Source organism: Oncorhynchus kisutch, linkage group LG13 (genome assembly GCF_002021735.2).
Source record: "Oncorhynchus kisutch isolate 150728-3 linkage group LG13, Okis_V2, whole genome shotgun sequence".
In the NCBI taxonomy this organism is placed as follows: Eukaryota; Metazoa; Chordata; class Actinopteri; order Salmoniformes; family Salmonidae; genus Oncorhynchus; species Oncorhynchus kisutch.
In genome coordinates, this window is record NC_034186.2 from 30,466,699 (window position 1) to 30,493,518 (window position 26,820).

The 26,820-nt window shown below is 44.4% G+C and overlaps 1 protein-coding gene across 4 annotated transcripts in view; it reads left to right on the top strand.

Annotated features, from left to right (window-relative positions):
* LOC109902628 (tyrosine-protein kinase ABL2) overlaps positions 1-26,820 on the top strand; it is a 38,388-nt gene that overhangs the window by 6,548 nt on the left and 5,020 nt on the right. The window contains exons 2-11 of one of the 4 annotated variants that reach the window (XM_031785988.1): positions 617-691; positions 22,010-22,174; positions 23,243-23,538; positions 23,709-23,981; positions 24,265-24,349; positions 24,465-24,827; positions 24,926-25,078; positions 25,234-25,323; positions 25,554-25,642; positions 25,832-25,945. In XM_031785988.1, the coding sequence (XP_031641848.1) occupies positions 617-691; positions 22,010-22,174; positions 23,243-23,538; positions 23,709-23,981; positions 24,265-24,349; positions 24,465-24,827; positions 24,926-25,078; positions 25,234-25,323; positions 25,554-25,603 (1,550 nt within the window). In that variant the 3' untranslated portion in view covers positions 25,604-25,642; positions 25,832-25,945. Of the gene's footprint in view, positions 1-616; positions 692-20,289; positions 21,629-22,009; positions 22,175-23,242; positions 23,539-23,708; positions 23,982-24,264; positions 24,350-24,464; positions 24,828-24,925; positions 25,079-25,233; positions 25,324-25,553; positions 25,643-25,831; positions 26,024-26,820 lie in introns of those variants that run through there. The other 3 variants (XM_031785986.1, XM_031785989.1, XM_031785987.1) reach the window with 3 other exon arrangements.

Consider the following 26,820-nt stretch of genomic DNA (forward strand, 5'->3'; position numbering starts at 1 on the left):
AGAACAAGAATAGACTGACGAGTTTCAGGAGAAAGTTATTTGTTTCTGGCCATTTGAGCCTGTAATTGAACCCACAAATTCTGATGCTTCAGATACTCAACTAGTCTAAAGAAGGCCAGTTTTATTGCTTCTTTAATCAGAACAACAGTTTACAGCTGTGCTAACATAATTGCAAAGTGTTTTCTAATGATCAGTCAGTCTTTTAAAATGAGAAACTTGGATTAGCTAACACAACGTACCATTGGAGACACAGGAGTGATGGTTGCTGATAATGGGCCTCTGCACGCTTAGGTAGATATTCCATAAAAATCTGCCATTTCCAGCTACAATTGTCATTGTCGTAAATGACAATGTCTACACTGTATTTCTGATCAATTTGATGTTATTTTAATGGATAAAAAAATAGCTTTTCTTTAAAAAATAAGGACCTTTTTAAGTGACCCCAAACTTTTGAATGGTAGTGTGTGTATACATGTTTTTTTAAATCTAGCGTAGCCAAACTATGGAAAAATGTAACAAATGGCTAATGAAAGGCCAGCTGCTGCTGTATACTGCCTTACAATTTCCATAATATCATGGGGTCAATTGAAATGAGATGTTATATTTTCTGCCTTAGGACTTTTGCTCCGAGTCCCACTTGATCCTGTCAGGCTGATCCTATCATCTCACCTTGGCTGGACTGTGATGCAACGTATGTATACCATTTTGCTTCGTAACTGATGTAATCATCTCTAGGCTTATGTCTCTACACCACACAGATGGCACTTGTGTCTCTCCACACAGTGGTCCAGTTGGTTTCACATTGCCAAATGTCAAATGAACTAAAACTCCTCAACAAAACCAGGTGTCCATACAAGTAATTTGTTTATTGGACAAAAATGCTCATGCTAAATCATCTACCATTATCATGAAACGCGACTTGTGTGTCCCAATCGTCATATTTCTTTTTCAACAACATGTGGGAGGAAACCGTGCAATAGCCGCTCTAACTGTGAAGTGAATAGCCAATATTCAGTGGCCTATAGCACCCCCCGTACCCCTAGTTTGCATCGGATGCTCTCATAAATGCGCTGCTATACAGTTAAATCCATATGAATTCAATCACTTTTTGACCGCACCCCTTTTGATTTGAACAAAACCTACCATAAATATTTGCCCATTGTTGAAGTGAACAGAAAGTTACTCTTTGGACCTGAATACCAAGACATCTAAGAGAAAGTTGACCTATTTTGCGTACCCCACCATACCATGAAACATCTTCATTACTGGAAAATATGAATGGTTGAGATTTGATATCATTTAAAAGCTTATGAACAAGGGTGTCAAACTATTTTATAATGTTTATAACAATTAGAATATTTGAACCTTATGTAAATTCTCTAAAAACACATGAACCTCAAATGTTTTTCATATTTGCATATGTTGTTGCTTAGACCTTTCATTACATCCTGGGGTTTTTGTGTTGTGCCCGCCATCGGTTGAGAAACAACATGCTCTTGAATACAGGGTGGGTGTCATGTTTTGGCTGATAAATGTACTAAAGTTGAAATTTCAACTTTCAAATGGTACCACAAAAAGAGTTCCACAAATCAGAATGTTGAGTTGAATGGGAATACCTCTTCTGAAATAACCATCAACCCTCCAAAGGAAACTTATTGAAATCATATAAATATTTGTATTGCTTGTAACTGTTTCGGGTAATGCAAGTTCTTGTGCTGTTAGGGGAATAACCTGTGTGTAAATGTAATCTGTTGCTGTATTCTTTTGTGTTATCTGTGATCGTTTTGTTTGTCTTGTGTAGTTTCTTAATCATTGTACCTAAACTCTGTGTAAACATGTATACGCAGGGCCCAGCTGTAAAAGAGACCTTGATCTGTCTGTGTTCCTTGAAATAAAGGTATAATAATAGAATAGACATGACCATTAAGTTGATATTCGATGGTGGGTGGACCGGCGTCCATCTTTATGGTACTAATTATAATGAACAAAAATATAAATGCAACATGGAACTATTTCAGCAATTTTTACTGAGTTATAGTTCCTATAAGGAAATCAGTCAATTGATTAGGCCCAAATCTACAGATTTCACATGACTGGCAGGGGAGCCAGGCCCAGCCAATCCGAATGCGTTTTTCCCCAGAAAAGGGTTTTATTACAGACATAAATACTCCTCAGTTTCATCAGCTGTCCGGGTGGCTGGTCTCAGACAATCCCACAGGTGAAGAAGCTGGATGTGGAGGTAGTGCGCTAGCATGTTTACACATCGTTTGCGGTTGTGAGGCTGGTTGAACATAGTGCCAAATTCTCTGAAATTACATTTGAGGTGGTTTATGGTAGAGAAATGAACATTCCATTTTCTGGCAACCGCTCTAGTGGGCATTCCTGTAATCAGCATGCCAATTGCATGCTCCCTCAACTTGAGACATGTGGTGTTGTGTGGCACAACTGCATATTTTCGAGTGGCCTTTTGTTGTCCCCAGCACAAGGTGCACCTGTGTAATGATCATGCTGTTTAATCAGCTTCTTGATATGCCACACCTGGCAGGTGGATGGATTATCTTGGTGAAGGAGGAATATTCACTAACAGGGATGTAAACACATTTTTGCGCACAATTTTAGAGACGCTTTTTGTGCATATGGAAAAATTCTATCATCTTTTATTTCAGCTCATGAAACAGAACCAACACTACATGTTGCATTTTTATAATTTTGTTCAGTATAGAATTAAAAATGTACTTTCAATGTACATTTTCATGGCGTACCAGCTAAGTTACTCTGGTCGGAAGTAATAGAAATAGAATTCATAGAATGGACCTATGATTGAAATGAAGCCCACTCTGTATTCAAGAGCATGTGTCTCAACCAATGGTCTGCTACAACAATGTAAAACAAATCAGAGTTTACACATCTTTTTATAATTGATGTTAAGGTTGAGTTTTGTAATTTTTATATATATTTTTTTAAGATACTTTTGGTCATGTGTATGTGGACCACGTGCTTGTCGAACATCTCTTTCCAAAATCATGGGCATTCATATGGAGTTGGTCCTGCCTTTTTCTTCTATAACAGCCACTACTCTTCTGGGAAGGCTTTCCACTAGATGTTGGAACATTGCTGTGGGTACCTGCTTCCATTCAGCCGCTAGCATTGGTGAGGTCGGGCACTGATGTTGGGCGATTAGGCCTGGCTTGCAGTCGGTGTGCCAATTCATCCCAAGGGTGTTCGATGGGGTTGAGGTCAGGGCTCTGTGCAAGCCAGTCAAGTTCGTCCACACCGATCTCGACAAACCATTTCTGTATGGACCTCACTTTGTGTACGGGGGCGTTGTCACGCTGAAACGGGAAAGGGCCTTCCCTAAACAGTTGCCAAAAAGTTGGAACCACAGAATAGTCTAGAATGTCATTGTATGCTGTAGTGTTAAGATTTCCCTTCACTGTAACTAAGGGGCCTAGTCCAAACCATGAACAACAACCCCAGACCATCATTTTTTCCTCCTCCACCAAACTTTACTGTTGGCACTATGCATTGGGGCAAGTAGCATTCTCCTGGCAGCCGCCAAACCCAGATTCATCTCTCGAACTGCCAGATGGTGAAGCGTGATAATCACTCCAGAGAATGCGTTTCCACTGCTCCAGAGTCCAATGGCGGCGATCTTTACACTACTCCAGCCGATGCTTGGCATTGCGCATGGTGATCTTAGACTTGTGTGTGGCTGTTCGGCCAGGGAAACCCATTTTATGAAGCTCCCGACGAACAGTTATTGTGCTGACGTTGCTTCCAGTGGCAGTTTGGAACTCAGTAGTGAGTGTTGCAACCAAGGATAGATGACTTTTAGAAGCTTCAGCACTAGGCGGTACCGTTCTGTGAGCTTGTGTGGCCAACCACTTCGCGGCTGAGCCTTTGTTGCTCCTAGACGTTTCCACTTCACAATAACAGCACAGGGCAGAAATTTGACGAACTGACTTGTTGGAAAGGTGGCATCCTATGACGGTGCCACGTTGAAAGTCACTGAGCTCTTCAATAAGGCCATTTTCATTTTTGTCTATGGAGGTTGTATGGCTGTTTGCTTGATTTTATACACCTGTCAGAAACGGCTGTGGCAGAAATACCCGAATCCGTTAATTTGAAGGTGTGTCCACATACTGTTTCTATGTAAACTCAGCAAAAAAAGAAACAGCCCTTTTTCAGGATCCTGTCTTTCAAAGGTAATTTGTAAAAGTCCAAATATAACTTCACAGATCTTCTTTTAAGGGTTTAAACACTGTTTACGATGTTTGTTCAATGAACCATAAACAATTAATGAACACGCACCTGTTGAACGGTCATTAACCTCTCTGGGATATGTGGGGCCAAAAGCCAGAGAAAATGCAGAGCGCCAAATTCAAATAAATTACTATAAAAATCAAACTTTCATGAAATTACACATGTAAGATACCAAATTAAAGCTACACGTGTTCTGAATCCAGCCAACATGTCAGATTTCAAAAAGGCTTTTCGGCGAAAGCAAACTATGCTATTATCTGAGCATATCACCATAGTAAACAAAGCGAGAAAACATACAGTGGGGCAAAAAATCTTGCGTGGAGCCCCAGATCGAGGGAGATTATCAGTGGTCTTGTATGTCTTCCATTTCCTAATAATTGCTCCCACAGTTGATTTCTTCAAACCAAGCTGCTTTCCTATTGCAGATTCAGTCTTCCCAGCCTGGTGCAGGTCTACAATTTTGTTTCTGGTGTCCCTTGACAGCTCTTTGGTCTTGGCCATAGTGGAGTTTGGAGTGTGACTGTTTGAGGTTGTGGACAGGTGTATTTTATACTGATAACAAGTTCAAACAGGTGCCCTTAATACAGGTAACGAGTGGAGGACAGAGGAGCCTCTTAAAGAAGTTGTTACAGGTCTGTGAGAGCCAGAAATCTTGCTTGTTTGTAGGTGACCAAATACTTATTTTCCACGATAATTTGCAAATACATTCATTAAAAATCCTACAATGTGATTTTCAGGATTTTTTTTCCCCTGATGAAAATTACAGGCCTCTCTCATCTTTTTAAGTGGGAGAACTTGCACAATTTGTGGCTGACTAAATTATTTTTTGCCCCACTGTACACTCAATTGGAATTTGGTAGCATTGCCTTTAAATTGTTGAACTTGGGTCAAACGTTTCAGGTAGCCTTCCACAAGCTTCCCACAATAAGTTGGGTGAATTTTGGCCCATTCCTCCTGACAGAGCTGGTGTAACTGAGTCAGGTCAAATCAAATCAAATGTTATTTGTCACATACACATGGTTAGCAGATGTTAGTGCGAGTGTAGCGAAATGCTTGTGCTTCTAGTTCCGACAATACAGTAATAACCAACAAGTAATCTAGCTAACAATTCCAAAACTACTACCTTATAGACACAAGTGTAAGGGGATAAAGAATATGTACATAAAGATATATGAATGAGTGATGGTACAGAGCGGCATAGGCAAGATACAGTAGATGGTATCGAGTGCAGTATATACATATGAGATGAGTATGTAAACAAAGTGAAATAGTTAAAGTGGCTAGTGATACATGTATTATATAAGGATGCAGTAGATGATATAGAGTACAGTATATACGTATACATATGAGATTAATAATGTAGGGTATGTAAACATTATATTAGATAGCATTGTTTAAAGTGTCTAGTGATATATTTTACATTTCCCATCAATTCCCATTATTAAAGTGGCTGGAGTTGAGTCAGTGTGTTGGCAGCAGCCACTCAATGTTAGTGGTAGCTGTTTAACACTCTGATGGCCTTGAGATAGAAGCTGTTTTTCAGTCTCTCGGTCCCAGCTTTGATGCACCTGTACTGACCTCGCCTTCTGGATGATAGCGGGGTGAACAGGCAGTGGCTCGGGTGGTTGCTGTCCTTGATGATCTTTATGGCCTTCCTGTGACATCGGGTGGTGTAGGTGTCCTGGAGGGCAGGTAGTTTGCCCCCGGTGATGCGTTGTGCAGACCTTACTACCCTCTGGAGAGCCTTACGGTTGTGGGCGGAGCAGTTGCCGTACCAGGCGGTGATACAGCCCGACAGGATGCTCTCGATTGTGCATCTCTAGAAGTTTGTGAGTGCTTTTGGTGACAAGCCGAATTTCTTCAGCCTCCTGAGGTTGAAGAGGCGCTGCTGCGCCTTCTTCACGATGCTGTCTCTGTGGGTGGACCAATTCAGTTTGTCTGTGATGTGTATGCCGAGGAACTTAAAACTTACTTCCCTCTCCACTACTGTTCCATCGATGTGGATAGGGGGGTGTTCCCTCTGCTGTTTCCTGAAGTCCACAATCATCTCCTTAGTTTTGTTGACTTGTTGAGTGTGAGGTTATTTTCCTGACACCACACTCCGAGGGCCCTCACCTCCTCCCTGTAGGCCGTCTCGTCGTTGTTGGTAATCAAGCCTACCACTGTTGTGTCGTCCGCAAACTTGATGATTGGAGGCGTGTGTGGCCACGCAGTCGTGGGTGAACAGGGAGTACAGGAGAGGGCTCAGAACGCACCCTTGTGGGGCCCCAGTGTTGAGGATCAGCGGGGTGGAGATGTTGTTGCCTACCCTCACCACCTGGGGACGGCCCGTCAGGAAGTCCAGTACCCAGTTGCACAGGGCGGGGTCGAGACCCAGGGTCTTGAGCTTGATGACGAGCTTGGAGGGCACTATGGTGTTAAATGCCGAGCTGTAGTCGATGAACAGCATTCTCACATAGGTACAGTGCCTTGCGAAAGTATTCGGCCCCCTTGAACTTTGCGACCTTTTGCCACATTTCAGGCTTCAAACATAAAGATATAAAACTGTATTTTTTTGTGAAGAATCAACAACAAGTGGGACACAATCATGAAGTGGAACGACATTTATTGGATATTTCAAACTTTTTGAACAAATCAAAAACTGAAAAATTGGGCGTGCAAAATTATTCAGCCCCTTTACTTTCAGTGCAGCAAACTCTCTCCAGAAGTTCAGTGAGGATCTCTGAATGATCCAATGTTGACCTAAATGACTAATGATGATAAATACAATCCACCTGTGTGTAATCAAGTCTCCGTATAAATGCACCTGCACTGTGATAGTCTCAGAGGTCCGTTAAAAGCGCAGAGAGCATCATGAAGAACAAGGAACACACCAGGCAGGTCCGGGATACTGTTGTGAAGAAGTTTAAAGCCGGATTTGGATACAAAAAGATTTCCCAAGCTTTAAACATCCCAAGGAGCACTGTGCAAGCGATAATATTGAAATGGAAGGAGTATCAGACCACTGCAAATCTACCAAGACCTGGCCGTCCCTCTAAACTTTCAGCTCATACAAGGAGAAGACTGATCAGTGATGCAGCCAAGAGGCCCATGATCACTCTGGATGAACTGCAGAGATCTACAGCTGAGGTGGGAGACTCTGTCCATAGGACAACAATCAGTCGTATATTGCACAAATCTGGCCTTTATGGAAGAGTGGCAAGAAAGCCATTTCTTAAAGATATCCATAAAAAATGTTGTTTAAAGTTTGCCACAAGCCACCTGGGAGACACACCAAACATGTGGAAGAAGGTGCTCTGGTCAGATGAAACCAAAATTGAACTTTTTGGCAACAATGCAAAACGTTATGTTTGGCGTGAAAGCAACACAGCTCATCACCCTGAACACACCATCCCCACTGTCAAACATGGTGGTGGCAGCATCATGGTTTAGGCCTGCTTTTCTTCAGCAGGGACAGGGAAGATGGGAAGATGGATGGAGCCAAATACAGGACCATTCTGGAAGAAAACCTGATGGAGTCTGCAAAAGACCTGAGACTGGGACGGAGATTTGTCTTCCAACAAGACAATGATATAAAGCAAAATCTACAATGGAATGGTTCAAAAATAAACATATCCAGGTGTTAGAATGGCCAAGTCAAAGTCCAGACCTGAATCCAATCGAGAATCTGTGGAAAGAACTGAAAACTGCTGTTCACAAATGCTCTCCATCCAACCTCACTGAGCTCGAGCTGTTTTGCAAGGAGGAATGGGTTGCATCGTCTGTGGACCTATTTGGGCGGTAAGCAAATTGGAGTGGGTCTAGGGTGTCAGGTAGGGTGGAGGTGATATGGTCCTTGACTAGTCTCTCAAAGCACTTCATGATGACGGAAGTGAGTGCTACGGGGCGGTAGTCGTTTAGCTCAGTTACCTTAGCTTTCTTGGGAACAGAAACAATGGTGGCCCTCTTGAAGCATGTGGGAACAACAGACTGGGATAGGGATTGATTGAATATGTCCGTAAACACACCAGCCAGCTGGTCTGCGCATGCTCTGAGGGCGCGGCTGGGGATGCCATCTGGGCCTGCAGCCTTGCGAGGGTTGACACGTTTAAATGTTTTCCTCACGTCGGCTGCAGTGAAGGAGAGTCCGCATGTTTTAGTTGCGGGCAGTGTCAGTGGCACTGTATTGTCCTCAAAGCGGGCAAAAAAGTTATTTAGTCTGCCTGAGAGCAAGACATCCTGGTCCGTGACAGTGCTGGTTTCCTTTTTGTAATCCGTGATTGACTGTAGACCCTGCCACATACCTCTTGTGTCTGAGCCGTTGAATTGAGATTCTACTTTGTCTCTATACTGACGCTTAGCTTGTTTGATTGCCTTGCGGAGGGAATAGTTACACTGTTTGTATTCGGTCATGTTTCCAGTCACCTTGCACTGATTAAAAGCAGTGGTTCGCGCTTTCAGTTTCACGCGAATGCTGCCATCAATCCACGGTTTCTGGTTTGGGAATGTTTTAATCGTTGCTATGGGAACGACATCTTCAACGGTTTGTAGGCCTCCTTGCACACACACTTTTTCAGTTCTGCCCACAAATTTTCTATAGGATTTAGGTCAGGGCTTTGTGATGGCCACTCCAATACCTTGACTTTGTTGTCCTTAAGCCATTTTGCCACAACTTTGGAAGTTTGCTTGAGGTCATTGTCCCAGAAGACCCATTTGCGTCCAAGCTTTAACTTCCTGACTGATTTCTTGAGATGTTGCTTCAATATATCCACATCATTTTCCTCCCTCATGAAGCCATCTATTTTGTGAAGTGCACAAGTCCCTCCCCCACAACATGATGCTGCCACCCGTGCTTCACAATTGGGACGATGTCCCCCCCCCCCCCCTTTTCTCCAAACATAACGATGGTCATTATGGCCAAACAATTCTATCTTTGTTTCATCAGACCAGAGGACATTTCATCCAAAAAGTGCGATCTTTGTCCCCATCTGCAGTTGCAAACTGTAGTCTGACTTTTTTTATGGAGGTTTTGGAGCAGTGGCTTCTTCCTTGCTGAGCTGCCTTTCAGGTTATGTCGATATAGGACTCGTTTTACTGTGGATATAGATACTTTTGTACCTGTTTCCTCCAGCATCTTCACAAGGTCCTTTGCTATTGTTCAGGGATTGATTTGCACTTTTCCCACCAAAGGAAGTTCATCTCTGAGACATAATGCATCTCCTTCCTGAGCGGTATGACGGCTGCATGTTCCCATGGTGTTTATACTTGCGTACTATTGTTTGTACAGATGAACGTGGTACTTTCAGGAATTTGGAAATTGGTCCCAAGGAAGAACCAGACTTGTGGAGTTCTACAATTAGGTATTGGCTGCTTTCTTTTGATTTTCCCATGATGTCAAACAAAGAGGCACTGAGTTTGAAGGTAGGCCTTGAAATCCATCCACAGGTACACCTCCAATTGACTCAAATGATGTCAATTAGCCTACCAGGAGCTTCTAAAGCCATGACATCATTTTCTGTAATTTTCCAAGCTGCTTAAAGGCACAGTCAACTTAGTGTATGTAAACCACGGGAATTGTGATACAGTGAATAATAAGTGAAATCATCTGTCTGGTAACAATTGTTGTAAAAATTACTTGTCATGCACAACGTAGATGTCTTAACCGACTTGCCAAAACTATAGTTTGTTAAAAAGAAATTTGTGGAGTGCTTGAAAAATGAGTTTTAATGAATCAAATCAAAGTTTATTTGTCAAGTGTGACGAATACAACAGGTGTAGTAGCCCTTACAGTGAAATGCTTACTTACAGGCTCTAACCAACAGTGCAAAAAAGGTGTTCGGTGAACAATAGGTAAGTAAAGAAATAAAACAACAGTAAAAAGACAGGCTATATACAGTAGCGAGGGTATAAAAGTAGCGAGGCTACATACAGACACCGGTTAGTCAGGCTGATTTGAGGTAGTATGTAGATATGGTTAAAGTGACTATGCATATATGATGAACAGAGAGTAGCAGTAGCGTAAAATAGGGGTTGGTGGTGGGTGGCGGGACTCAATCCAGATAGCCCGGTTAGCCAATGTACGTGAGCACTGGTTGGTCAGCCCAATTGAGGTAGTATGTACATGAATGTATAGTTAAAGTGACTATGCAGGAATGATAAACAGAGAGTAGCAGCAGCGTAAAAATAGGGGGGTGCCCACAATGACAATAGTCCGGGTAGCCATTTGATTACCTGTTCAGGAGTCTTATGGCTTGGGGGTAAAAACTGTTGAGAAACATTTTTGTCCTAGACTTGGCACTCCGGTACCGCTTGCCATGCGGTAGTAGAGAGAACAGTCTATGACTGGGGTGGCTGTGGTCTTTGACAATTTTTAGGGCCTTCCTCTGACACCTTCCGCCTGGTGTCAAGGTCCTGGATGGCAGGCAGCTTAGCCCCAGTGACGTACCGGGCCGTTCGCACTACCCTCTGTAGTAGAGGTTGACCGATTTTAATCGGAATGGCCGATTTAATTAGGGCCGATTTCACGTTTTCATACCAATCGGAAATCAGTATTTTTGGGCGCCGATTTTTATTTATTAATAAAAAAAATAAAAAAATTACACCTTTTATTTTATCTTTATTTAACTAGTTAAGAACACATTCTTATTTTCAATGACGGCCTAGAAACGGTGGGTTAACTGCCTCGTTCAGGGGCAGAACGACAGATTTTCACCTTGTCAGCTCGGGGGAACCAATCTTGCAACCTTACAGTTAACTAGTCCAACGCAATAACGACCTGTCTCTCTCTCGTTGCACTCCACAAGGAGACTGCCTGTTACGCAAATGCAGTAAGCCAAGGTAAGTTGCTAGCTAGCATTAAACTTATCTTATCAAAAATAATCAATCAATCATAATCACTAGTTAACTATGTGTAGGTTGATGATATTACTAGATATTATCTAGCGTGTCCTGCGTTGCATATAATCTGACTGAGCATACAAGTATCTAAGTATCTGACTGAGCGGTGGTAGGCAGAAGCAGGCGCGTAAACATTCATTCAAACAGCACTTTCGTGCGTTTTGCCAGCAGCTCTTCGTTGTGCGTCAAGCATTGCGCTGTTTTTGACTTCAAGCCTATCAACTCCCGAGATGAGACAGATAAGTCAACCAAACAACACATTGCTGAATGTGTTATTATGAATTTACTTTCTCCCTGACACTGAAAACTTCATGTAAAATATGACTCTGATCATTGTACAAGAAGCCCATTTTCTGGCTATTTATACCAGAAAGAGCGTGGTGGGACTCCCCATAATAGAGGAATAAAACATCAAAGTGGAGTATGGCTGGCTAGTTAGCGCGCGCTACTCGCTCTGAGCCTTGGGGTGGTTGTTTCCCTTGCTCTGCATGGGTAACGCTGCTTCGATGTGGTGGCTGTTGTCGTTGTGTTGCTGGTTCGAGCCCAGGGAGGAGCTAGGAGAGGGACGGAAGATATACTGTTACACTGGCAATACTAAAGTGCCTATAAGAACATCCAATAGTCAAAGGTTAATGAAATACAAATGGTATAGAGAGAAATAGTCCTATAATTCCTATAATAACTACAACCTAAAACTTCTTACCTGGGAATATTGAAGACTCATGTTAAAAGGAACCACCAGCTTTCATATGTTCTCATGTTCTGAGCAAGGAACTTTAACGTTAGCTTTCTTACATAGCACATATTGCACTTCTACGTTCTTCTCCAACACTTTGTTTTTGCATTATTTAAACCAAATTGAACATGTTTCATTATTTACTTGAGGCTAAATTGATTTTATTGATGTATTATATTAAGTTAAAATAAGTGTTCATTCAGTATTGTTGTAATTGTCATTATTACAAATACATTTTTTTTTTAAAGTTTTAAATCTGCCGATTTAATCGGTATCAGCTTTTTTGGTCCTCCAATAATTGGTATCGGTATCTGCGTTGAAAAATCATAATCCGTCGACCTCTACTCAGTCAGAGGCAGAGCAATTGCCGTACCAGGCAGTGATGCAACCGGATGCTCTCGATGTTGCAGCTGTAGAACCTTTTTGAGGCTCTCAGGACCCATGCCAGATCTTTTTAGTTTCCTTAGGGGGAATAGGCATTGTCGTGCCCTCTTCACGACTGTCTTGGTATGTTTGGACCATTCTAGTTTGTTTTGATGTGGACACCAAGGAACTTGAAGCTCTCAACCTGCTCCACTACAGCCCCGTCGATGAGAATGCGGTCGTGCTCGGTCCTCCTTTTCCTGTAGTCCACAATCATCTCCTTTGTCTTGGTTACGTTGAGGTATTTGTTGTTATTCTGGCACCACCCGGCCAGGTCTCTGACCTCCTCCCTATAGGCTGTCTCGTGGTTGTCGGTGATCAGGCCTACCACTGTTGTGTCTTCTACAAACTTAATGATGGTGTTGGAGTCATGCCTGGCCATGCAGTCGTGGGTTAACAGAGGACTGAGCACACACCCCTGGGGAGCTCCAGTGTTGAGAATCAGCGTGTGAGATGTGTTGCTACCTACCCTCCAGGATCCAGTTGCAGAGGGAGGTGTTTAGACCCAGGATCCTTAGCTTAGCTTTGAGGGTACTATGGTGTTGAACGCTGAGCTGTAGTCAATGAATAGCATTCTCACATAAATGTTCCTTTTGTCCAGTTGGGGTAGGGCAATGTGGAGTGCAATAAAGATTGCATCTGTTTGGGCGATATGCAAATTGGAGTGGGTCTAGGGTTTCTGGGATAATGGTGTTGATGTGAGCCATTACCAAACTTTCAAGGCACTTCATGGCTACGGAAGTGAGTGCTATGGGTCTGTAGTCATTTAGGCAGTTTGCCTTTGTGTTCTTGGGCACAGGGACTATGGTGGTCTGCTTGAAACATGTTGGTATTACAGACTGACAGGGACATGTTAAAAATGTAAGTGAAGACACCTGCCAGTTGGTCAGCACATGCCCGGAGCACACGTCCTGGTAATCCGTCTGGCCCCGCAGCCTTGTGTATGTTGACCTGTTTAAAGGTCTTACTCACGTCGGCTACGAAGAGCGTGATCACACAGTCGTCCGGAACAGCTGATGCTCTCATGCATGCCTCAGTGTTGCTTGCCTCGGAGTGAGGCTGGACAGCTCGCGGCTGTGCTTCCCTTTAGTCTGTAATAGTTTGCAAGCCCTGCCACATAAGACGAGCGTCGGAGCCGGTGTAGTACAATTCAATCTTAGCCCTGTATTGACGCTTTGCCTTAATGATGGTTCGTTCCAGGACATAGCAGGATTTTTTTGTAAGTTTCTGTGTTAGATTCCCGCACCTTGAAAGCGGCAGCTCTACACTTTAGCTCAGTGCGAATGTTGCCTGTAATCCGTGGCTTCTGGTTGGGGTATGTACGTACAGTCACTGTGGGGCGGACGTCCTCGATGCACTTATCAGTGACTGGTGTGGTGTACTCCTCAATGCCATCGGAAGAATCCCGTAACATGTTCCAGTCTGTGATAGCAAAACAGTCCTGTAGTTTAGCATCTGCTTCATCTGACCACTTTTTTTATAGACCGAGTCACTGGTGCTTCCTGCTTTAATTTTTGCTTGTATGCAGGAATCGGGAGAATAGACTTGTGGTCGGATTTACCAAACTAATGTATGTAAACTTCCGACTTCAATTGTGTGTGTGTATTATCGAATAGCTTGACAACCCTGTTTTGTCAGCTTTAAAATGATATCCAACTCCACATTTATCTTTTCCAGTGATTAAGACATGGTATGTTGGGGTATGCCAAATGGGTCAACTTTGAGCACTTTTATCTCCTGAATGTTTTGGCATTCAGCTCCAAAAAGTCACTTTCTGACCACTTCTTCCATGGGCAAACATTTAAGGAAAGTTTGCTTTTAAATCAAAGGGTATGCAGTTATTGAATTCAAATGGATTTACCCATATTGATACTGCATTTAATTAAATGTTATCTGTCAAACAACCAATACTACTGCGCTGCTGGTTCTTTTCCTGTGTTTGGTCCAGACTGCGTTCTCAACTGCAGCAAAACGCACCATGGTACGAATTGAATCTGACCGAGACCACCCTTTCTGGGTGAACCACGGTGCGTTTTTAGTGCTCTCCTGAGTGCGAATAGTGTTCACACCAGTCCAAACTAACTTAACTAAGTGGGTAAACGCACCAAAGTTCAGAAAAACCTCTCAAAACCAATTCGGTGTGAAAGCCCCCTAAAACCAGAAAGCTCAGACTCATCTTATTAAATACTTCCCACCGCTTGAACCTGTGTCATCACCTGGATCCTGGCTAGGTTGGGTTAGTCATCTTCTCTACAGGAATCTTTCATATTAATCAATGCTCTTAGGTTTCTCCTGCTTTCATACCCCACCACACAACCTCTTAGAGTACTTTACACGTTTACTCTTGAAAGAGCCTGTGGCTAAGCATGTTATTGTGTTAAAGGCAGGTGGGGACTCGGTACTATAAGGGAGAAGGTAGGTTTGAAGCCAGAGATGCTCCTGTCATTTGTTCTCTGAGATGAAGAGGAGGATGTAAAGTGAGCATCACTCATGGTGTTCTGTTCTGGCATTCCACCCAGGTCTTTGTTGTGTCAATGGGAGAGTGACTGGGAGGGTCTGCCTTTGGCCCTGGTGGGGGAAACACTGACTGGGACAGGTTCTCAGAGACAGTGATCCAGTAAACACTGTGTCTAGAATAGATTCTCAGGAACAGGGACTCTTCTCCTGAGTGATGCTGCTGAGTGGTGATTAGTTAGTTACAATATCACCCCATCCGATTGGGAAAGACCCTCCTATCGGTCTGCTTGTCTGAGCCTCTCTTGGGATCTGCTGGATCGTATCCTTATGGTGGATGATGCCAATCATACCTCCACCCTTCTGCTGTGTCACAGAGCCCAGCCCAGCACAACACAATGGTAGACTACTGCCAGACCAGGAAGAACAAGTACTTCAGGTAGTACAAACTGAGTGAACCAATGAGCTGCACACATGTTACAAAATAGAGGTTCTCTTGAAATGTTTGTAGTAAACAGAAGGAGCAGGCACATCTATGGAGGCATGCCAAATGCCATGACTTTCAAGTGACTTAATTTTCCACTCATCACTTTTCATTGTTCCAAACTAACAATACTGTGTACTGTAACTTAGCATTTTGCAGGAGTTAATTGAGACAATAATAGTGTGGTGTTGTATTTTGGTTTTGCTCACACAAACATCAACATGAACATGGATGGAATATTTTTCAGCCTCACTATGTGCATCCTGAAGAGGAAGATTAAAGGCAGAATGTGAGGCATTGTGGATGGCCTTCCTCTAGTCCACTGCAGAGAGTTATATAGACCAATACTTACTGTGTTGTGAGTGAGCCTGGAGGGACGCACTTACTCCACATTAACCAATTAAAGGGCCATGGTGGGCAGGCGGTGGGCTAGAGCCCCATTATTAGGGTGACTGATTTACACTGTCCAGTCTGTAATTGCTGTATGCCTAGTGGAGCACAGGCTATAGATGAATGGTACATGGCGTTTCCCAACACCCCGGTGTCTCATTATTTGCTCACTGACATTTATGGGAATATGATGTAGATGAGTAGGGGGGGGGGTCCTGCCCGTAAGGCTTATTACTAGCACAGCTAAGGCGCTGGCCAGACCTAAAGGGCTCTGGTGCTGTCCTCTTCCATTATGGTTTGTACAACCATCACCACTTCTAAAGCCCCTCAAATCTGTCTGGATCAAACTTCAGCTGTTCATTTTAATCCCCCTGATTAGGAAATGTTGGGAATCAATTATGGTAATTGTGAGTGTGTTTCATAAATGTGTTGGCCTAATTCAATAGTTGGGTGATCTGTGTTTTTAAGGAAGGTTTCGTGATTTAGAATTGTCTCTGTTTTTTTGGGTTGTGTTTATTGTTCTAAATGCTTTCCCCAGCAGTGCTGTTGAACAATGTAACTCAACTCTGGTAGAATATTATTAGCCCCTGCTGTGTTGAAATCAGGTTGCATGGAAGACTTGTCAAGTTGATACTAATGCTCACTTTGCCTGGAGGTAATAAATTAAGGATGACAATCCACTTTTCCTAATCAAACCAACACCCAGAGACTCCCAACTGTTGTGATTTGATGTGAATGGGTCATTTATGTGTCCTCGTTAACAACAACAGATGGCTACTGCCAACTCTGCCTCTCCTCAGCCACTCAGCCTCTCCACTAGATTGCTGCATGGGGATCTCTGTCTGTACAACTGCCCTCTTCAGAGTGGAGTTGAAGTGTCACTGTCCTCTGCAGTCCATGTCTGTTCAGCTAAAAGCATGTCTGTCTGTTCTGATCCACTGTTCCTCTAACCAAAGGCCTGTCTGTCTGTTCTGACCCACTGGTCCTCCGGCTAAAGGCCTGTCTGTCTGTTCTGATCCACTGTTCCTCTAACCAAAGGCCTGTCTGTCTGTTCTGACCCACTGGTCCTCCAGCTAAAGGCTTGTCTGTCTGTTCTGATCCTCTAACCAAAGGTCTGTCTGTTCTGATCCTCTAACCAAAGGCCTGTCTGTCTGTGTTCATCCCACATTAATTCTCTGGCTGTTTGGCCCGGCAGCGACAGGATTTGTCTTGTGTGCCTCTCATCCGTGACATTGTCTCAGCTTATTGTTAACATTTCCTCCAGCTCTCTATCTGAAAGCTGTGATCATTCAGGAGGTATTTATAGCCATGATGTTGCTTTGTTTTGCTCCGTGGCTAAAGATATTCCCAGGCCAGCGGGCAGTAGTGCATAATACTGCTTGTGGTTTAGATGGTTTCAGTGGTGTCTCCTTGTAATACTCATAACTAGCTAACTGTTTTACACTGACTGAGGCCTGGTCATGTGTTGGGTTAAGCTATGTATTCTGACAGGGCACAGTGAAAGGATTCACATGTGATCCTGCACAGGGATTGGGAGGGTGCAGAGGTGGCTGGTTCAGCTGCCACTTGCCTGGACAGACCCTACCAACAGCTGCAGGAGTGGTAGAGGTTGGGGTAGGGTGGCCAGGGGGGTCGGTCTCTCAATATGCCCATTGAGCTGAAGCAGAACTGGAGGGGCACCACTGTCTCAGCTGTCTGGGGCTGGAACTGTGCCTGCTGCTCATACCCAAACACTGGTCAAGTCCCTGCTCACAGTCCTCTGCCCTCTGCAACCGCACAAAGGCACACACACATGTGCACACGCACCGATACAGGCACACTGACAGGCACACGACATACCTCATGCATGACATACCAACTGGTGTGGGTCAATCTCAAGTTGTAAACAGCTTCACTGAGGAATAGTCAACCAGATTCAGCTGCGGGCGGAATTTTTTGAGGATGGTCAAGGGGCCAGAACATAATTACAAATAATTTGTAAAATATTTGACTAAAACACAACCATTTCAAACCATGCTTACATTTGTATGTGATGACATGTATCTCTCTATTATGCGTGGAATACTTGGAACAGAGTTGGTATTTTTACTGTCTTATGTCCAAAATATATACAGTACCAGTCAAAAGGTTGGAGACACCTACTCATTCCAGGGTTTTTCTTTATTGTTACTGTTTTCTACATTGTAGGATAATAGTGAAGGCGTCAAAACTATGAAATGACACATATGGAATCATGTAGTGACCAAAAAGGCTTAAACCAATCTAAATATATTTGAGATTCTTCAAAGTAGCCACCCTTTACCTTGATGACCGCTTTGCACACTCTTGGCATTCTCTCAACCAGCTTCATGAGGTAGTCACCTGGAATGCATTTCAATTTACAGGTGTGCCTTGTTAAACATTTATTTGTGGAATTTCTTCCTTAATGCGTTTGAGCCAATCAGTTGTGTTGTGACAAGTTAGGGGTGGTATACAAAAAATAGCCCTGTTTGGTAAAAGACCAAGTCCATATTATGGCAAGAACAGCTCAAATAAGCAAAGAGAAACGACAGTCCATTACTTTAAGACATGAAGGTCAGTCAATGTGTAAAATTAAGAACTTTGAACGTTTATTCAAGTGTAGTCGCAAAAAGCGCTATGATGAAACTGGCTCTTATGAGGACCGCCACAGGAAAGGAAAACCACATGTTAACTCTGCTGCGGAGGATAAGTTCATTATTTACCAGCCTCAGAAATTGCAGCCCAAATAAATGATTCACAGAGTTCAAGAAACAGACACTTCTGAACACGAACTGTTCAGAGGAGACTGCGTGAATCAGGGCATCATGGTTGAATTTCTACAAAGAAACCAGTAGTAAAAGACACCAATCAGAAGTCTTTCTAGTACAAGAAACATGAACATTAGACCGGTGGAAATCTGTCCTTTTGGTCTTTGTGAGATGCAGAGTTGGTGAGCAGATCTCTGCATGTGCGGTTCCTACCGTGAAGCATAGAGGAGGTGGTGTGATTGTGCTTTGCTGGTGACACTGTCAGTGATTGCCAGTTATGGAACCTTTTACATGGTTTTGCCAAACGGTGGTTGTTGCTTAGTTGTTAATATTTCAGGGATCAGCTATATTTCTTTCATCATTGATTGACCAAACTCTTATTCAAAGATCAATCTTAATTGATAAAAAAAATTGACTGATTGAATTAATACATTTAGCCGTTTTCTTGAGTCTTTATGAGTTGAAATTCTCCAGCTCTCAGTTAAAAATAGGCTTGAGGCTGACTGAATAAAAATATTTGTAATAGTGTGATATGCTTGAGCAGTGTTCTTCTGACAGGAAATTCAGGGCCTGTAGCAGTTGTAGTGCCTCTTGCCCCCCCGCCTCCCCCTGGAGGCTATGAGTGTGTTTCAGCAAGCGGCATCTCAGCAACAGCCATCTGCTGTTGACCTCAAGACTGCCCCTACCCCTCGCTCTGCTCTGTTCCTCAAGAGACCTCCACCACAACTCACCTCCCCCAGTGAGCTCAGATTTCCTATGTCTCACACACAGCGAGCCCCTCTCTCCCTCCCTCCCACCCAGTCCCTCTTGTGGAGAAGTTTTAAGAGAGAGGGAACTCGTCAGACGTCTGTACTAGGATTGTCCTGGCTGGGATTGTCCTTGCTGACTGGGTCAGGCATCTGTACTGGGATTGCCCTGGCTGACTGGGAATAATTGGAAGATGTACTGGGAGCTGTGGCTGAGCCAGTTGACAGCGACAGACCTGCATCATATGCTGGTGGGGAACAAAGGTGGGAGAGCATCAGCTCTAGACAGGGCAGAGTCACACCTGACCACTAGGCCAGTTTAATGTCCTTAGGAGATGTCCTGACAGATTAACTATACTGCTGCCATGTAGTGTACTGTGTAGTTTACTTGCTGAATGGAGAAATGTGTACTTAAGTAGTTCTGCGTGTTTAGAATGGAGCAATGTGTACTTTAGTAGTTCTGCGTGTTTAGAATGGAGCAATGTGTACTTTAGTAGTTCTGTGTGTTTTAGAATGGAGCAATGTGTACTTTAGTAGTTCTGTGTGTTTTAGAATGGAGCAATATGTACTATAGTTTTGTGTGTTTTAGAATGGAGCAATGTGTACTTTAGTAGTTCTGCGTGTTTAGAATGGAGCAATGTGTACTTTAGTAGTTTTGTGTGTTTAGAATGGAGCAATGTGTACTTTAGTAGTTCTGCGTGTTTAGAATGGAGCAATGTTTTACTTTAGTAGTTCTGTGTGTTTAGAATGGCACAATGCGTAGTTCTGTGTGTTTTAGAATGGAGCAATGCGTAGTTCTGTGTGTTTTAGAATGGAGCAATGCGTAGTTCAGTGTGTTTCCTGTTTTACTCTCTATTTCACGTGTGACACTCATTAGGCTGGATTTGGAGATTTGGGTCATTTGATCAACTTTTTATTCGCCTACCTCATGCCTTTTGCACACAATGTATATAGACTCTCTTTTTTTTCTACTGTGTTATTGACTTGTTAATTGTTTACTCCTTGTGTAACTCTGTTGTCTGTTCACACTGCTATGCTTTATCTTGGCCAGGTCGCAGTTGTAAATGAGAACTTGTTCTCAACTGGCCTACCTGGTTAAATAAAGGTGAAATAAAAATGTAAAAAAATAAGATGCAGGACTTCATATTTGAGGTTAAGCTTTAATTCAACTCAGTCTTACACAGTGTATATCTTAAAGGGCAAGTTCACCAAAATGCCATATTGGTTTCCTTACCCTGTATGCAGTCTATCGCCAAAGGATGACTGCGATCCATTTTCTGGTTTAGTTTAACATTTTAGCATTTGGAACAAATCCCATTCAAGTCATGGGATCAATAATATCATTTTTTTGCGCATCATGTTCAAATCATCTATCAGTGACTTTGTTGACCTTCACAATACATTTTAGATACTTTTGGACATGATGTGTGAAAATGCAAATATTTTGTCCAATGACTTAAATGGGATTTGTGCCACAAAAGCAAAAACTTTAACATGTGGAAACCGTGCCAGAGAAACCAGACCAAAGCATGGATTGCTGTCGTACCTTGTCCATAAACTGCTGTGAACTATCCCTTTAACTTCTCAGATGCTATTGTTTTTGGGCAATTCCACTGTAAACAGAGTGACGCTGAGACTTTTAAAATGTATGTCAAACTAAAACCAATGATGGCAATGAACAGTGCAGCAGATGCGAAGTTTGGTAACAGAATGACGGTTTGCCGTTTGTGCCGTCATTACCAAACTTTGCATCTGCACTGTTCTTCAAGTAAATGTTTATGTAACGTTTTCAATGGAAATTGTTAAGTAGTCCTTGTGCACAGAGTTGTATGGTTTAATTTGCAAATATTGTTTTTTGTTTAAAATGTCAAAGTAAAACTTCTTATCGCGTCTTATCGCCCCAAATAATGGCCAAAAGCCACCCACTGTGGTGTAACCAGTCATTCCTTAGTTGTATCGGGGTAATTCCACGGTAACGGAGTGAAAGTAGTCTTTGTGCATACAGTTGTTTAGTTTGTTTAACTTTGCAATCATTGTTTTGTTTTTTACATACATTTTATGCCAACTCTCGACTTTCTTTTCAATGCCTCTTTCATCCTCTCCCCTCTACCTGTCTTTAATTCACTCCTCTCCCTAACAGTGGGTAAGTCCCACTCAGCAGCTGCCCAGACATGCTTTAGAGTTTGTTGGCAGCTGTTAAGGAGTTATTGAGGCTCAGGCATGTTGTGTGGGCGTGGTGACCCACAGACGCCGACAGAGCCCCTCCCCACAGCTACTACACTCTTTACATACAGGCAGGGAAGAAGAAAGTAGTGACTTCCTGTAGGACCTAGTCCTCAGATCTCAGATTAGTGTGTTTGGAAAGTGAAGCGAGTCAATGTTGAGCGTGGACATGCAGAGTATGTATTTGAGGACCCTTCAACCCAGCAGCAGTTTTGAGGAAGAGTGTGTTAGGCTGACATGTCGGCCCTACATGGGGGTAACGGATGTGGACGGGCCCAACATAGCTCTTTCTGTTTATGTTGGTAGACTCCAGCTGCCTATTAATTGGACAGCTATTGATATTAAGCTATCACTGGTAAATGGTAGCCTATTTCACAGTTGATTAGTGCAGATTGTTAAAGGAACAGAAACTGATGTTTGGGTGAAATAAAGAATTTAGGCAAAACATAGGTGGGCCATTGGAAAGGGATGCATGTTTGGGGTCCCTAAAAGGTAGGTACGTGTTTTGTTAGGCATACCTGGGGCACTCATGTGGTTTATGTATTTTGAACGTGAGATTTCAACAGATATTTTTAGGCCGTTTGACTTTCACTGAACCATTCACCAACCACTTTCTTTCTCTATCGCTCCCTTTCCCTCCCTCCAGAGGCCCTCCACCGACCCTTTGGCCTGGACTCGGCAGCGTTGACGGAAGCGGTGCGCTGGAGCTCCAAGGAGAACTTGCTGGGTGCTGCCGAAAGCGACCCTAACCTCTTTGTTGCACTTTATGACTTTGTTGCCAGTGGCGACAACACGCTGAGCATTACGAAAGGTATGTGTTCTGAAAGAGATTTTTATCAATAGCTGCCGTCCCAATAGATAACCTGGTTTAATTTCCTCACCCTGCATCATCGCAAACCACTCGTTATCTAAAGATGATTTGCTTCGAGGTATGGGGCCCCTACCTGTGAGTCACTGCATGCCCAAGGAAGAGGCAGGCAGGCTTGCCCTCCCACACCCTTGTTAGGCTCTAATGCACTTTTAATGTGGAATCCTTTCAACTGTAATAATAACAGGTGCATAAACCCAGGAGGGTTTATCCACCTGCTGGGTGATCACAGAGAGTGACTTGGTGGCCCTGCCGCCCTTAATCGCTGTCTCAGATCAATGCCATGTCTCAGATCAATGCCATGTCTCAGATCAATGCCATGCCTCAGACCAGTAATGTCCACCGCAGGCCGCCTGACATTGTGTTTCCACCCGGAGCTCTCTGGCTCCCCACGGTGTGTCGCAGAGGAAACTGTCTAGTGTGACTGGTTAGGCCAGCCCAATGTTTTTCTGCCTCCCCGGCTGTCCAGTGTTAATGAAGCCTGTAGCTATATCCTCTGTGGCACCAGAGGGTATTGAGTCTGCAGCATGTTCAGCTCAGGCCATGATGTACAGGGAGAGTGAGTAGGAGGGTGAGAGAGAGAAGAGAGGTTAAGTTGCAGAAAGCTTGGCGGCGCTCCCTGTCCCCTCTCCAGGCCGTGTCTTGTCGCTGCCATAACAGCTCACTGTCATTATCCTCTCACTGGGAGCAGCTTTGAAGGGCTGCAGGGAGCTGCCAGACAGCCAGGGCGTGTTTCAGCTACACAGACTCACAGCTCCTCTATTGTACTGCACTCCCTCCCGTCTCCACCGTTGACCTCATAGGACGCAAACAAAGCAGCAGTCCAAGTCACTACATGCGTAGGCCAGACCTACTTTTTGGGAATGTATTAAAGGAAGCATCAACGGGGGCCATTTAAACCCTATGAAGGAACCAAAAACTTCAAGGGATGCTAATGTCCTAAAGTGTCTCTAAATGTTTGAAGATGATGTCCTTTTACCTGACTCTGTCTCCCTGTCCCTCTCTGCCCAGGTGAGAAGCTGAGGGTGCTTGGCTACAACCAGAATGGGGAGTGGAGCGAGGTGCGCTCCAAGAATGGCCAGGGCTGGGTGCCAAGCAACTACATCACGCCTGTCAACAGCTTGGAGAAGCACAGCTGGTACCACGGGCCAGTTTCGCGCAGCGCTGCAGAATACCTGCTAAGCAGCCTCATCAACGGCAGCTTCCTGGTCCGGGAGAGCGAGAGCAGCCCAGGACAGCTGTCCATCTCCCTGCGCTACGAGGGGCGTGTCTACCACTACCGCATCAACACCGCCTCAGATGGCAAGGTAGCTAGTGTCTGGGACCTACAGATGGGCTGTCTCTCATCCTTTTCTTCACTTTTGTTGTGAAACTACTCTGCCCCTGCTAATGTTCATGCTCTGTCTCTGTTGGCCATCTCTTGTTTCTCCTCACGGTGCTGACCCCTGTGTGTCCCTGTCTGTCTGTCTGTCCCAAGGTTTACGTCACAGCAGAGAGCCGCTTCAGCACCCTAGCCGAACTGGTCCACCACCACTCCACCGTGGCCGATGGCCTGGTCACCACGCTCCACTACCCGGCACCCAAGTGCAACAAGCCCACCGTCTACGGTGTGTCGCCCATCCACGACAAGTGGGAGATGGAGCGCACCGACATCACCATGAAGCACAAGCTGGGAGGGGGGCAGTACGGAGAGGTGTACGTGGGAGTCTGGAAGAAATACAACCTCACTGTTGCAGTCAAAACACTCAAGGTTGGTCTCTCTATAAAGATTGGTGGACGCATGTAAAATCTCCATCTTTTGTGTGTCTATTTTGTGAAATCCTCTATGGGATTATGTAATATGAATGGGATGTGGTATTTAGTGGTTGATGGTCACCATCTGCTGGTGAAATGTGGTATTACATCAACATGGAACTCAATGTTGGAGATATGTTTATTCACAGTTTAACTTGTTACGCTCACCTTGGTATCCTGATACTAAGATATTGAATGAACCCAGTGAATATAGACCTTTCTGCTTGTTTGTCTTCCAGGAGGACACTATGGAGGTGGAGGAGTTCCTGAAAGAGGCAGCAGTCATGAAGGAGGTGAAACATCCCAACCTGGTGCAGCTGCTAGGTCAGTGCTGCTCACAGTACAGCTCCACTTACTAACAGCACATGGGTTTTCTACCGGCTGTTTCTAGACTCGAGGCGTAGTTACCTCTGACCTCTGTTGGCTTGCCTCTGTCCAGGTGTGTGTACGTTGGAGCCTCCCTTCTATATCGTGACAGAGTACATGCCCCATGGCAACCTGTTAGACTACCTGAGGGAGTGTGACCGGGAGGAGGTGAACGCAGTGGTGCTGCTCTACATGGCCACGCAGATCTCCTCTGCCATGGAGTACCTGGAGAAGAAGAACTTCATCCACCGGGACCTGGCAGCCAGGAACTGTCTGGTGGGGGAGAACAGCGTGGTGAAGGTGGCTGACTTTGGGCTGAGCAGGCTGATGACGGGGGACACGTACACGGCCCACGCCGGAGCCAAGTTCCCCATCAAGTGGACCGCTCCCGAGAGCCTGGCCTTCAACACCTTTTCTATCAAGTCTGATGTGTGGGGTGAGTCAGAGCCAGATTTTCAGTCAACGCGTGTACTAAATCAGTCAACATTTCGTGTGAGCGTGTTTCTCATCCTATGATGGTCTCTCGTCCTTCAGCTTTCGGTGTGCTGCTGTGGGAGATAGCGACGTACGGTATGTCTCCGTACCCAGGGATCGACCTGTCTCAGGTATACGACCTGCTGGAGAAGGGCTACCGCATGGAGCAGCCAGAGGGCTGTCCCCCCAAGGTCCACGAGCTGATGAGAGCCTGTGAGTATGGGCACCACACTTAGTACACACACACAGTACACACACACAGTCCCTCGCACTATCATCCATTCACGTATGTCCTGCATAGAAGCTCTATAACCTAAATTGTCAATGGAGTAAGAAATAACATTAACTTTGTTTTGGTGTGATATCAGGCTGGCAATGGAGCCCGTTGGACCGACCCTCGTTTGCCGAGACCCACCAGGCTTTTGAGACAATGTTCCACGATTCCAGCATCTCTGAAGGTACTTGTACAACACAGTCACATTACTACCCTCATGGCTGAAACACGGTCAGATACGACACAGTCACATTACTACCCTCATGGCTGAAACACGGTCAGATACACTTCTCTTGGAGGCATTTCCTTCTGCTGCCTGACTCTTCAAGCCTGTCAGTTTTGGCACTAAAGCGGAGGCATTTGTGGACATAAGATAGATAATGGCCATTAATTATGCGTAAACATCTCCTGTAGGGCCTTTTCAGAGTGGCATGCCTGGTGCCTCAGGGAGAGACGGAGGATGATATTTGAGTGAGGATGAGGAAAGGGCAGGCTGAACTGAGGTGAGGGGAGTACAGGGAGAACGAAGGGTTTTCAGAGAACCATTATAAACTCAGCATTGATTTATTCAGTTATTCCAGTTAATGCAGTACTACTATTTCTAGCAAGGGATTCAATGTGTATAACGGTCTAATGTAAATGTCCACTTCATTAAGCATTCCTTTCCTGTGGCTCCCTCTCTCTCTCTGTAGAGGTAGCAGAGGAGCTGTGTAAGACGGCCTCCTCTGGCCACGGCCCGTCACCACACTCCTTCAGCCACGACATGCCCCTGCTGCCCTCCAAGTCGCGCACGCTCAAGAAGCATACGGAGAACAAGGAGAACATCGAGGGGGGTCTGGATTGCAGGCAGGAGACACACACAGCCAGCACCCACAGCCCCTCAGGTACCTGCCTTGCCCGCCACCATGCCTGTAGACTGAGGACAAGGGCTGCTGTCACAGGAACACCTCACCCAGTAGTCACCACAGGTGGTGCCATTACACAATCACAACAGAGAAAGGGTTTGGATTAAAGGCATTCTCAATCCTCTCTCTATCTTCCTCCCTTACCTGAAGGGCTGTAGGGAGCTGGGTAAATAGGTCTGTTTGTATGCGTCTGCGCTCATGTCTGCGCTCATGTCTGTCATCTTTTTTATTAACATGACGATTGAGGATTTGAATTGTAATCCTCCGGTCTCTGTCTGTTGCATCCTCCCCACACAACACGCACAACTCTAAAGATCACTAAGAATGACTGCATACGTATGTACCAATACCTCAATTAAAAGCAGATCATATTTTGTATGGTTTTTGCCATGTTGTCATTCATGTTTTATTGCATGTTTTCTTATGTAAAAACCAAAGGCGATTTATGTTCCTGTCAACCCTTATACGCTCACTCATTTCTCTGACTCAGGCTGGTGCCTTGCTCACTCTGGCGCTCATCTATTACACATACAGAGCCGCTTCGCATCTCTAGTACAAGCTGTCACCACAAAGTTATTGAAACAGGGATGGCTCTGGAGAGGGAGGATATGGCTGTAGTCAAAGCAAATTGGCAGCCAGCCTGTGAGATTCAATGGTTTTGGGCTATGTCCTCTGTTCTCTGTAGGTCTGGTACCTGTTTAACCCCCTGTTCTCTGTAGGTCTGGTACCTGTTTAACCCCCTGTTCTCTGTAGGTCTGGTACCTGTATAACTCCCT